At 41.4% G+C, this 12645-nt stretch overlaps 1 protein-coding gene across 1 annotated transcript in view; it reads right to left on the reverse strand.

Moving 5' to 3' along the window:
* SVEP1 (sushi, von Willebrand factor type A, EGF and pentraxin domain containing 1) overlaps positions 1-12645 on the reverse strand; it is a 161474-nt gene that overhangs the window by 104327 nt on the left and 44502 nt on the right. The window contains exons 4-5 of the mRNA XM_045840312.1: positions 3939-4097; positions 2923-3102 (exon numbers count right to left, since the gene is read on the reverse strand). Coding sequence (XP_045696268.1) covers positions 2923-3102; positions 3939-4097 — 339 coding nt within the window. The remainder of the gene's footprint in view (positions 1-2922; positions 3103-3938; positions 4098-12645) is intronic.

Genomic DNA, 12645 nt, shown 5'->3' on the forward strand with positions numbered 1-12645 from the left:
CTGCAATGTAACGCTTTCCACCCTCTACCATGAAGTCTTTGGGAGAAGGGGTAGAGATTTTTATTTAAAGATTTTATTTTATTTAATTTTAGAGAGAGGAGAAGGAAGGGAGAAAGAGGGAGAGAAACATTGATGTGAGAGAGAAACATCAATCGGTTGCCTCTCATACATGACCCAACAGGGGACCAAATCCACACCCCAGGCATGTGCCCTGACTGCGAATTGAACTGTTGACCTCTCACTTTGCAGAACGACACCCAGTGGAGCCACATTGGTCAGGGTGCAGGGGTACAGATTTTAACTGTTCACGTTACAGGAACATTTCTTTTAAATTTACATTTCTTTTTCAAATTATAGTTTACATTCAACGTTATTTTGTATTAGTTTCAGGTATACAGCATAGTGGCTACATAATCCTAGATAAAATGTTCCCTCTGATATTTCTAGTACGCACCTGGCACCATACATGGTTATTACAATAGTATTGACTAGTATATTTCTAAGAGGTTGTTTTTTCCCTTTATTTTTATTGCGGATGCAACTGTTTCAGTAATGAGATGTGACATTTTACCATTTGAGGTCATGTGACTGAAAATGTCTCCCCTTTGCCTTTCCACATGAAGAACAGTTTGCCTGAGTTTAAAAATCTATGGTCTAATGCTTTTCTTTCAGAGTCCTGGAAACATGCTTTTCTCTTCTAATATTTGAAATGGCTGATAAAGGGCTCCAGGCTAGTGTAATTGTTTTTCTATTGTAGGTAGTGTTATTTACTTCTAACTGTAAAACAAGCAAAATGTCCTGTTTTTCCAGGGCATTCAGAAATTTCACTAAGATTATTTTCAGACATGGACCTGTTTTTAAGATTTTCTCCTGCCCTGGCTGGCATAGCTCAGTGGATTGAGCGCGGGCTGCAAACCAAAGTGTCACAGGTTCGATTCCCAGTCAGGGCACATGCCTGGGTTGCAGGCCATGACCCCCGGCAACCGCACATTGATGTTTCTCTCTCTCTATCTCCCTCCCTTCCCTCTCTAAAAATAAATAAATAAAATCTTTAAAAACAAAGATTTTCTCCTGGCACATAGCAAGTGATTTTAAACTGAACAGCAAAGATTTTAGTTGTGTATATTTTCAAGATTTCAGATTACAGAGGTATTATTTAAACTCCACTCTCTTTCTAGACTCCTAGTATGAAAAGAGTCTATTTCCTGTGACCATTCTCATGCCTCTTTAGCCTTCCATATAGATATTTTTCAATCTTTAAAATGTTGCTCCATTTTCAGAATTCCATGAGTTGATTTTCTAATTTATTAATTTGGCTCTCAACTATGTCCATTCATTGTGTCACAATCTTTGTGTTTTTTTCCTAAGAAGTATATTTGCTCTCAGATTTCTCCCATTTTTTTGGAATCCTGGCCTTATTTTAGTAATGTCATTGCCATTTCCCCCCCTTCCTTTCAGGTCTCCTTTGTTCAATTTGCTGATTCTCTTCATTTTCCCTTGTCTTTGTGTAGCTATAAATGAGAATCCAGACTGGGCCCTGATTTAGGCAAACTCACATTTACAGATGGGTTCAGTATTTGTGGCTGATAAATACAAACAGTGGGGGTCTCCTGGGGCTTCACGGATGACCTTGCGGTGGTGAGTGGGTGGGCTTCCCTTCTGGGTGCTGGAGCCAAGAGAAGACCAGAAGACAGCGCTCCTCACCCTGATCCAGTGAGCTCGGAGACAGGCGGCCTGGGAGCAAAGTGTATTGCCAAAGGCCGCCGCGGGGATGAGGTGAGGATAGGTTGGCAGATTCAGAAAAAAACAAACAAAAAACAACCACAAAAACCCACAAATGAATCAGGATATACAGTCCCATTTGAATTTTGCGAAAATCAATGGATAATATTTAGTATAAGTAGGTCCCAAATTTGGTATGGGATTTATACTAAAAAAATGACTTGCTGTTTATCTAAAATTCCTGTCTAACTGGGTGTCCTGTATTTTATCTGGCAGCCCTAAGTAGGGGGGGGAATGCTGCACTCAGACGCTGCAGGGACAGGGGTTCCCAAGTCCTTTGTCTTGCTTCCCTCCGACCTTTTCTCACGCAGCCTGCTCTTCCAAGCCTGCGTGGGACACCCTGGGAAGTCGCCTGTGCAACACTCGTGAGAGGCAGGAAAGTCGGTCACAGAGACGGCAAGAGTGGAGGTGACTAGAGGCACCTTCCGTTTGTTGTCTCCCCATATTTGATGTGCATCCTTGGGTTCCACCCGAGGCACTGTCCCCTTGGCTACGGGCCTGACTGTGCTCTTTGAGATTTCACTTCGGCAAAGTCCCACTTTCTCCAGCACGCTGCTGTTCCACGTGAAGGCCGGAGATGGGTACGGTAGCTCACTGCTCCTCCCGCAGGATACTGGCATGGTTCCCCAAGTTGTGCAGTCCCAGCGGCCACCAAAGCCCTTGCTCTGATCATCCCCAAACTTCCCCTGGCACCCAGTCTTGGCTGCTTAAAATCTGAGGTTTGGGTGCCCTGGCAGAGTAGCTCAGTTGGTTAGAGCATCATCCCGATATACCAAGGTTGTGGGGTCGATCTCCAGTCAGGGCGCATACAAGCAGCAACCAATGAATGCATAACTAGGTGGAGCAACAAATTGGAGTATCTTTCTCTCTCTCTAAAATCAATTTAAAAAAATTTCCATTTCCTTCCCAGGCAGGCCCTTCCTTTGCTTGTTCATAAAAGAAATAGAAAGGGCAAAGCTCATAATGATGTGGTCAATTGCACTTAGTAGTTCTGACTTCAAACTTTCTGTAACTTTTTTCTCGTTCTGTGGTCTGCGGTGTATGAAATCAAAAGAAATGAACTCACTGGCCCGTTAGAGTTTCAGTTAAGGAATTCAAGCAAGACAATCAATAAACAATGTGAACTGGCAGTTTGCATACCTTTGCAGGAGCTCTCTGAACCGGACCACAAACCATTGGGTTGGCACAAGAAGATGCTGCTTCCCACAAGGTCAAATCCAGGGTGACATCGGACCCCACAGGCTGCATTGAAATGGTTGTGGCAAGTGTTTTGGATAAAGTAACCGTTTTCTGGAGGCTTCAAGGCAGGGCAGTGGACAACTAACATTTGTAAATATAGAGTTAAAAAAGCAAAGTTAGCCTTTGTCTATGAAGCTTCCCCCCACCCCTAGTTTTTGGTTTACGAGGACATTAATACTGCTAAATTATCCACAGTATTCCCATTTACTGCATGCGAATTTCTCAATGCATATTTGGAAGAAGAACCCTTACACCTCACTTCTATTGGTTATTTCTTCCAGTTAAATTTTCAAAACAAATACTATTTTATGCTTTAAACATTTATTTTGATTTATATTGGGACACAAGATTTTCTAGTTCTCAACCTTCCCATGTCATTAGCTATTTTCCTTCTTAATTAAGGTGGCAGGAAATAAAGAACAAATAAGGCCAGCAAATGGCGTCTGCCACAAATCCCAGGAGCCACAGCTTCTTGTACAATACATGTTATAGGCCAGTGAAATGTTTTTAATCTTGATATGAACAATACTAATTCATCTTACTTATAAAAATATTTTCTTTAAATGGATTTAACTATCACCAGGGCCCAAACTTGCTCTTTTGTTACTTGAATTTGTTGTTAATTTTTTGTGTTTTTTTTCTCTTAGAGTCATTTTAGATCTTTTCTAAGTAGTCAGTCTTTCTGGTTTCATAGTTACATAACTCCTGGCTCAGACCCCCTTTCTCCGGAGCAAGACATAGATGTGTTCAGTGCTAAGAAATGCTACCTAATGAGAGGAAAGACTCCACCCCCCTCCTCACATTAGAGAGAGAAATAGTAAAGATCATTTTAAATGAATTGGAGGAAAACACCAGCATCACTTCCCTCAAAGAGATCCACTTCTCTATTTCCTGTTGGCCAATGTGGGGACACTTACCTTCACAGGTCTGGCCGGATGCCCGATAGCCCTCCTTGCAGACACAGTCTTCGGGGGATGTACTTCCGGGGGGAGAGGTGTGATTTTCATCAGGGCACGGAAGGCAGGTGCTGATTCCTCCCGGCACACCTTCTGGCTTGTACGTCCCCGACGGGCAAGCTGTGGGCAGGCCAGGAAGTCCGTTTTACGTGTGTATCAGTTGATAGTTAACAACAGGTTTGAGACTCATTAGGGGGGAAAAACTGAACAACAGCACTTCGTAGTAAAAAAAATCATATAATTTAAGCAAGGGCAGAAACCAGGTATTTAAAAAAGAATGATGCAGTTTGTTATTTGCAGATTGTGAAGTGGCCTCTTCTGTCCCACAATTAGTTATAATTACAGCACAACACAGCATAGCATGCCTGGGCTTTCTTGTGGGAACACTCAAAATAGCAGTGCGTACAAAGGGACTGAAAGGAATGAATGATAGTGGATGCATATAAAAATCTTCCTAATATGGTATGCTCCATATTCTCTTACACCTCCCCGAACCTGTGTAGCTTCACCGCCTCCACTGCACCCCCCAAATCCTCCCCCCAAACAGGACATCACTGTAGAAATGCAAAAGGCACTTAGCCCAAACTTTCTGTTCAAAGCGCTTGACAAAGGACAGGTGAAAATAAAGGGCTTGAGGAAAATAATTCAACTACTGGGAACTAAGGCCCTTTGAAGCACAAAGAACTAAGACCCTGCTTTACCCAGGCTCAAGGGAAAATAAAAAAGATTAAAGGCAGGATCTAATTGACTTTGTTTCGTAGCCTCCTTTTGCAATGACAATGTGACTTTGAATTTGTAACGTATTCTCTCTGGACTTACACATCTGTAAACTTACTCAAAATTAAGAATTCAGTAACTGAGAGATGGCAGAATAAAGAGATTTGCAGTGCTCAGTGAAGTCAATTAAACGCAGCCTAGTCAAGCCTACATCTGATTATTTAGAAACAGTAGCCACCAAGTAATGTGCATGCCATCTCCTGTGAACTATCTCAGCTATTCCTCACAGTTTTAATAATAGCAATGAGTTTTCATTGTTATTCCTGAATGAATTCATTGTATTATGTCCACTTTACAGATGAGAAAATGGGGCTTAAATAGATGTGATGACCTGACTACAGTTACTCAATTGGTAAGAGACTGAGCTAGAATTTTATTTAGATCATAACATTGATTTGTTGGTGAATTTTATGACAAAATTTCATAATTTTGTTTCTAATTGGCAAGTCAAGTATTTGTAAATGGTAGCACACTCCCTCTGCCTATCGCCTTTCAAGGCCTACTGTGGGTAGATGAACTCTGGCTTATTTCTTTTTTTTAAAGACTTTATTTTTTTTTAGGTTTACAACAAAATTAAAAGGAAGGTTGGAGTTAGAATTTAAAGCAAATATTTATGCAGCACTTACTATGTCACAAAGACTGTTGTACATATTTTATAAATATTACTTTTTTAATCTTCTTAAGAACCTATGAAGTAACTAATAATATTGAGCCCACTTTATAAAACTAAGGCACTAGGAGGTTAAATCACTGCCAAAGTCACACAGTGAGTAAGTGGCAGAGCTGGGATTTGAACTCAGGCTATTTAGATCCAGAGACCATGCTCTTTCCTACTGCTGGTGCTGGGTCTCAAACTGAGGTTTCTTGGCTACAGAAGTCCTTGTGTTAACCACTGTAACATGGTAAAAATATAAATGATCATTATTGAAAGACAAGATTCACAACATAATGCAATTAATAGGAAAAAAACATGCTTCTAAAATTTTTGAAATTCTATTTCAAAACAGAAAATAATATTTTCCTGTGATATTTTTAGCAGCATATTCCAGAATTTGATAGATCTATAACTATTTAGGAATGACATAAACATTTAAAACTAATTATAATGATTTATGAAGAGTGCTTGCAGAAAGGGAACATTACTTCACAGCATATTATTAAACATTGAATTATTCATACTACTGAATATTTTTTCCTAGAAAAATTTCAGTAAATAGTTGTGCAGTTGTAAAGACAATGAGGTCTCCTTTAAACAGAAATCAGCAGCTATAGGAGAAAATGATTAAGATAAATGCACAAACAGAAGAGGAAATAAAAATTATAACAGCAACATTCAAGTTGTCTTTGGACACAGTAAAAAGAATCATAAAGCTCCAGAACAACATAAGTGACACAAGAGAAGCAACAGTTATGATATTAATGCAAATTTGTGTTCCTTACTTGAAGCTTTAGAGCCAAAAGAAAAACCCAAATAAATAAATAACATCAACAGCAGCAAAAAACCTCATCAATTTCCAGGCATAATTAATAAAAAGTGATTCACACCCAGGATAAGAAAGTATTACAAGCATTCGGGTAAGAAAAACATGATACTTACAAATGGGAAAATAAAATCTTTTATTTCTCCAATACAAAAACAAATTTCAGGGAAAAGAATGGAAGAAGATATACAGCTACATGGAAAAATATCATGAACCCAAAATCCCATATCTGAGCAAGCTAACGGTAAATATGAGGGAAGAGAAAGACATTCGAGGATGTGTCTGGCTTCTGGAAATAAAGATGTATTTCACGGACTGAAAACATAATAAAGAGCCCGCTGCCTGAGCCAGCCCCCACTCAGTCGAAGGAAGGCAAGAGAAAACAAGCTCTGCTGGAAGGTGGAGGGTGGTCAGTTGGAGGGAGGACTAAAGTCAGAGAGAAGAACAACAGGGTGAAGCAGAAGAACACTAGACTTGGAGTCAAGACAGCTGAGCTACGATCGCGGCTCTCCCACTCACAAGCTAGGGGTCACGGGCAAGTGACTTTGTTTTCTTTCCCTACAAAATACAGAAGTTACAGGGAGCGATGTGTATGACATTTCCAATGCTAACATTTGATAATTCTATGAATAGAACAGTACAAAACAGTATGTTAAAAACAACCTTCCATATCAGCTATCAGATTACATCTACAGACTTTATAATTTATTTTAAAATAGTATACATGAAAAGGAACTAATCTTACATGATTATTCCCCAAAACCTTTGGAGTAATGAAGAATTTACAACACTGGAGAACAGTGTTTTGGATAAAAATATACAAAAGCACATTTGGAAATACATTGTGAAATTCATCATGATAATGGAAAACAGACTTTAGAACTATTTAAAGGCATTGCACAATTCTAGTGGGAGAGGTGTAATCAACCTCTCTGATTCTCAAGGGGGAAAATTCCTCATTTAAAACCAGGCAAAAGCTGGAAAGATGAAACAGACCACGGTCTGAACGAGTTTCAGAAGTGATGGTAAACAGCTAGGGTATGTTTTTTTTTCTTTTTAATATGAGATGTTTCCTTCCTGGAAGTGAACCAAATATTATTTCTTAATTGCTGCTTTTGTTGTTAAAATAAGCACTTTCTCTTTTCAGAAACATTTTGGCGGTTACCAGCTACTATTACTGGAAGTGTGATTCTTAAAGTCATGTTGTGGTGACATGAGGTTCTTCTTCAGCTGGTAACTCAGTTCTTTGACTGAAGTAAATTAAAACATCAACTAGTTTGGAATTTGTAAAATACCAAGTCTTCATCGTCTCCATCCTACCCGCTAAACATCAATTCCTTAGAAGACTATTTTAGTTAACATTATGTTACACAATAAATTATATTTCATATAATTGTTTCGCATTCAAAATCTACCATTAATCTTTACAAAATCTCTAGAAATATTAAGAGCCCGTGCTCCTTGCTGAGAGGACCAGCTGCATCAGCTGGCTGCACGCCGTGCCCGAACCATCTCCCAGGGTGCTCAGTCACGTAGGTTACAACGGTATCCAGGAGCTGTGCACCTCGAAAGCCCTGGGTCCTGGTAGATCTAAGTGGGACACCAAGCAGGTACCTGGGCCCCCAGAGAAAGGGTCTCCACTATTACAATATTAAACTTTGTCTCAACTTTTTGGACTTTTGAATAAGGAATCTGCTCCTACACATAGTTATGCTAGGATTCTGAGCAGAGTAATTCACTGAACTAAAAGAGAACCAATTTCTCCAAGGCTGGGCCAGTATTTTCACAAATATAAGACAAGGACCTAGACACGCAAACCAGGATCCTCTGCTTTTTTTTTTTATTAGACAGTCAAGATGCTTTCTATTTTCATCAATGAATTAGGTGAGGAGGCTTGTAACTAACTGCCCTGGGTTCTACACGTCCGAATGTGTGTAATGAATTAGCATCCTGCCAATCGCCCTGCAGTTGCTGAGCTCATTTGGCTGGAACACAGACAATGGGGAGAAAACTGTGGATCTGAGCAACTGTGCGGAGCCACAGCACGAAGGGCTCCCGCCGCAGGAAGCCGTGTTGCAAATGTAGACACCTGCTCAGATCAGAAAAGAGATTACTGATGGATTAGGACAAGTCTATCAAAGCCTGAAGGAAAAAACCCTCAGAAGACTGTGTCCAAAAGAGAATGCATCCGCCGAGTGAATGTCATGCGTAAAGAATTAATATATGTGCACACACGTGTACCCATATATTCACACATAAACACAACCAGACCGAGTATAGAATACATAGGCAAATTCTTTTTCATTGAAAACTCTGTGTTCCTAGTTGTCTTAAGGTGTTGACTGTCTGGATGAGGCATGTGAGATCATCCTGAGTTTTAAAATTAAAACTCTGTGGGCTCTGGCTGGTGTGGCTCAGTGGATTGAGCGCTGGCCTGCGAACTGAAGGGCCGCAGGTTCGATTCCCAGTTGTGGCACATGCCTGGGTTGTGGGCCCGGTCCTCAGCTGAGGGTGTGTGAGAGGCAACCAGTTGATGTATCTCTCACACATCAGTGTTTTTCTCCCTCTCATTCTCCCTCCCTTCCCCTCTCTCTAAATAAATAAAAACTATATTAAAAATTAAATAAAATTAAAACTCTGTGTGTAGGTACTTTTAGGAGAGGCCTCTGGAGATTTTAGAATTATCTTTATTTATTCTTTCTAAAATAGCTAATAACTCAGAGTCAGATGAAGAAGAAATTAAAATTTACTATGGGGTAAACCACTCCAGTTTAACATTTCTTTTAATGTTTGGTATTCAGGTTGCTTCCAATTTTTAAAAATTATACACAACTTTTCACCCATCCTATTTTTTAAAAACATTTTATTTTTATTCATTTTTAGAGAGGGGGGAGCGAGGAAGAAAGAGAGGGAGAGAAACGTAGGTGTGAGAGAGAAACATTGACTGGTTGTCCTCCTTATGTGCCCTGTCCGGGGACTGAACCTGCAACCCAGGCACGTGCCCTGACCAGGAACTGGAGATCTTTCACTTTCCAGGACAGCACCCAACCAACTGAGCCACACTAGTCAGGGCCATATTGTTCTTTTGTATCTTTCATCTATTAAAAATTTTAGGCAAATATTAACTTTTCAAACTCATTGGACCAATTGTCAGTTTATTTTATAGTCCCATCGCCAGGAATAAAAATACGTATCTTATCGTACTGTCATTAGCACTGGACATGACAGTTTTTTCAAAATTACCAACGGATCATTATTTAACTGTGAAGTCCTGGGGATTCCTGTGCAACAAGGTTTCAATCTAAACCCAGGGTGGATCTGTCCCTGAGATTCAGACATGTGTAGGCCCAACCGAAGTCTATTTGCTTAAAGAACCAGAGAACCTTCTGGGAGAACACTTCATCCACGGTAGGGGTAATATTCCGTGTTAGAGCCTGGAATGGCATGGTCATTCATCAGTGAGAACAGACAGCAGCTGTGGCATCGGGCAGAGTTTGGCATGCCGATGTACCCACCAGATGTGACCCTTACTGTGCTGGGTGGCAGGACAGGCCGGGGAACCTGGAAAAGGGGTCAGGGCAGCAAAGGGGCGTTCAAGGGACTCAGGGCATTCAATACTGAAATAAGTATTTAAATATTGTAACAACTTTTGCAACTGTACTGATGCATATCTGCTGAGTATTAGCCTGTCCTGAGGAACGAGGTAAAATGCACACGGTGGAGCTCATAAACACTTGACCTCAGCAGTCAGAAAAGAAGAAAGATTCTCAGTACAGTCTGGTCTTTGCTGATGGCCTCGTTTCCCTTTGGGTCTTACGGTAAAGAGGTAAGTTAAGGAGTCAAGTCTCAGGCCACAGCTGCCTTTGGTGTCTTCCTTTCCTCATCTCCTCTACCTCACTTCCGCAAGACTGTAAGGTCTTTGAGGGTTTGGAAATGTGGATGCTCTCAGTTGCTGTTTTCCATGTTCATTGTCGCTGTGCTAATTTAAAACATCATTTTATAACTTGATTGATTCTATTACCTCCACACCCACCACCTCTTCTTCTAGGTCACTTCGCATTCAGTTGTTTCTGGCCATTGGTGCCAAACTAAGATTCCTCTAACAAGGCTCTGATCATGCCACTTTCCTGCTAAAAAATCTTCAATGGCTTGCAGTTACCAGTTCACCAAAGGCCATCTCTGCAACCTGGGATTCAAGCCCTGGGACAACCTGGTCCCCGAATCCCACAGTGCTCATAGATTTGGCCCACTTTCCCACTCAGGCAACCCACCCCGGTCCCGTCCCAAGTCTGCACTTTCCATCCTCCACAGTACTACACCTGCTTCTCACGGTCCAAATTCTGTCTTTTGAGCTCAGTTCAAATCCCCTCACCGCCATAACTAGAAGTAAATGCTTTTGCATAGCTATGGCATTCTGTGTGTCGTGTATCCCACATCATCTTTATTTTCATTTCCTATCAGCTGCTTAGCTCGGGATTAAGCCCAGTTCTCGGTTCACTGCGCACACGCTGACTTCTCTGCGGCAATGGAGCTCGGCTCCACAACAGGCTACTTTAAGGCAAGTGCTGCACAGCAGTCACATTTCCCAAATCCCCTAAATGATATTAGACAAACAGTGTTAAAGGAGCCAATGCACACATTTAAATGACTTCCTTCTGTAGTGTCTGTAAAACCTGGTTCCAAAGGACCCATTCCGCCCGGCATTCACACTGGTGGTCTGTATGGCTTATCCCACTGCATCTTGAAGTACTCCACTCGGCTAGTCATTTTCCCCTCTGTATTCCCGTATTAAAATACTTGGATTATTTTCTGAATAATCTCTGTGTAAATAAAATTGCAAATATTTTACTTTGGCAAACCGTGGGCCTTCAGTGCATTAAATTTCACCATGTCGTCACCTTTGTCCCATTTCATCCATTAACGTAGGGCGTGGCGGGAAGGATCAAAGGAGAATCCTTGGATCAGAACTCTGCTAAGTATTGTAGCTCTGACAGCATCTGACCTTCTCAAAGTTACGTAACCAATCGGAGAACTGGATTTTCCAACACAGCAACATGGGTGATCGTGTTTTTATCCAAGTCGTTTTAAAACTAAAATCCCATGACCCTCTGCAGGGATGAAAAGGATCTGACAGGTGGAGGGGTCATAGGGACACAGAGAAGAATAAGATAGAACTCCGCCTGTATCCTGATGACCGTTCTGGTCTTAAACAGCCGATTAAAAGAGAGAAAGCACCAGGTTATATGACAACACAGAAGGGAGAGGTTATCCAGTCTTGGGGCAGGTGTGGAGAGGCCAGGTAAGGTTTTTGGTCAAAGTGACTTCAGAGGTGAGACCAGAACCACGAATAGAAGTGAGGTGAGGTGTGGGAGCAGGGCAATGGCATTCCAGGCAGAGGGACCAATATGCGCGGACGCAGAGGCAAGAGAGAGTGTACTTCTAAAACCAAAAGTGCGCTCTGGCTGGAGTGCAGAGGAGAGAAGATAGAAAAGTGAGTACTAGAACCATCCAGGCTGAACAGGCCACGTTCAAAAGCCAGCAGTTTACCCTTAACACAACAAGAACAATGAGAATGTTTTAAGTTAAGGGGTGTGTCAAGATCACTGTGGATGCCTTTTGGGGTGTAATTATGAAGAGAGTGATATTTCATTCTCACACACATGGTGTGATTCACTCACTCCCACCTATCTCTGTGGATAAGGATGATTTAAAGACTTGGATTAATTGATGTTTTTGCTTAATTGTGTTCATGCTTTCCTCTGTAAGTCTTACAAAAGTCATCACGGGACATGAGATATGGAATAAACTGAGCTCACCAGGCTTCCACAGAGGGTGTCCCTAATTAACACCTACACAGCAGTATCTCTGTTGGCTTGACAGCATCAACATGGAAACATCTGTCAACAGAGAAGAAAGGACGCACGCAAAAGCAGAGGACTCCGTTTCCAGGAAGATGAGTAGATATACTTCTCCTTAGGCCTCCTGCTAAGTCAGTGGAAAACCCTGGATGTTATATACAAAACAAGCATAAATTGGCATGATGAAAAGGCAGACCAGTGAGGGACCTCAAGGTCCAAAGACTGACATGATGGTGAGTTCCTTGGGCTTCCTTTTTCCCTGCATACCCCAGGCTGAAAGCTAAAGAAGCTGACAACTCTGAAACACCAATGAAATGAACAACAAAAACAACAACAACAACAACAACAACAACAAAACCCAAATAACAAGACACTGATCCCTGTAGCCAAAGGATAAAAGAAGAGAGCAGCCTAGCAAGATAGAACATGTTTAGATAATAGCAACTCAACTCCTCTACTCTAGCCGAACACCACGGAAGAAATGGTGGCCCAACATTGGCCATACCGGCAGAGGCCAAGTGCAGCCTAGACTTCCACCCTTGTAAAGCTCTA

Source organism: Phyllostomus hastatus, unplaced genomic scaffold (genome assembly GCF_019186645.2).
Source record: "Phyllostomus hastatus isolate PE091 unplaced genomic scaffold, TTU_PhHast_1.1 phas_contig_34, whole genome shotgun sequence".
Lineage (NCBI taxonomy): Eukaryota > Metazoa > Chordata > Mammalia > Chiroptera > Phyllostomidae > Phyllostomus > Phyllostomus hastatus.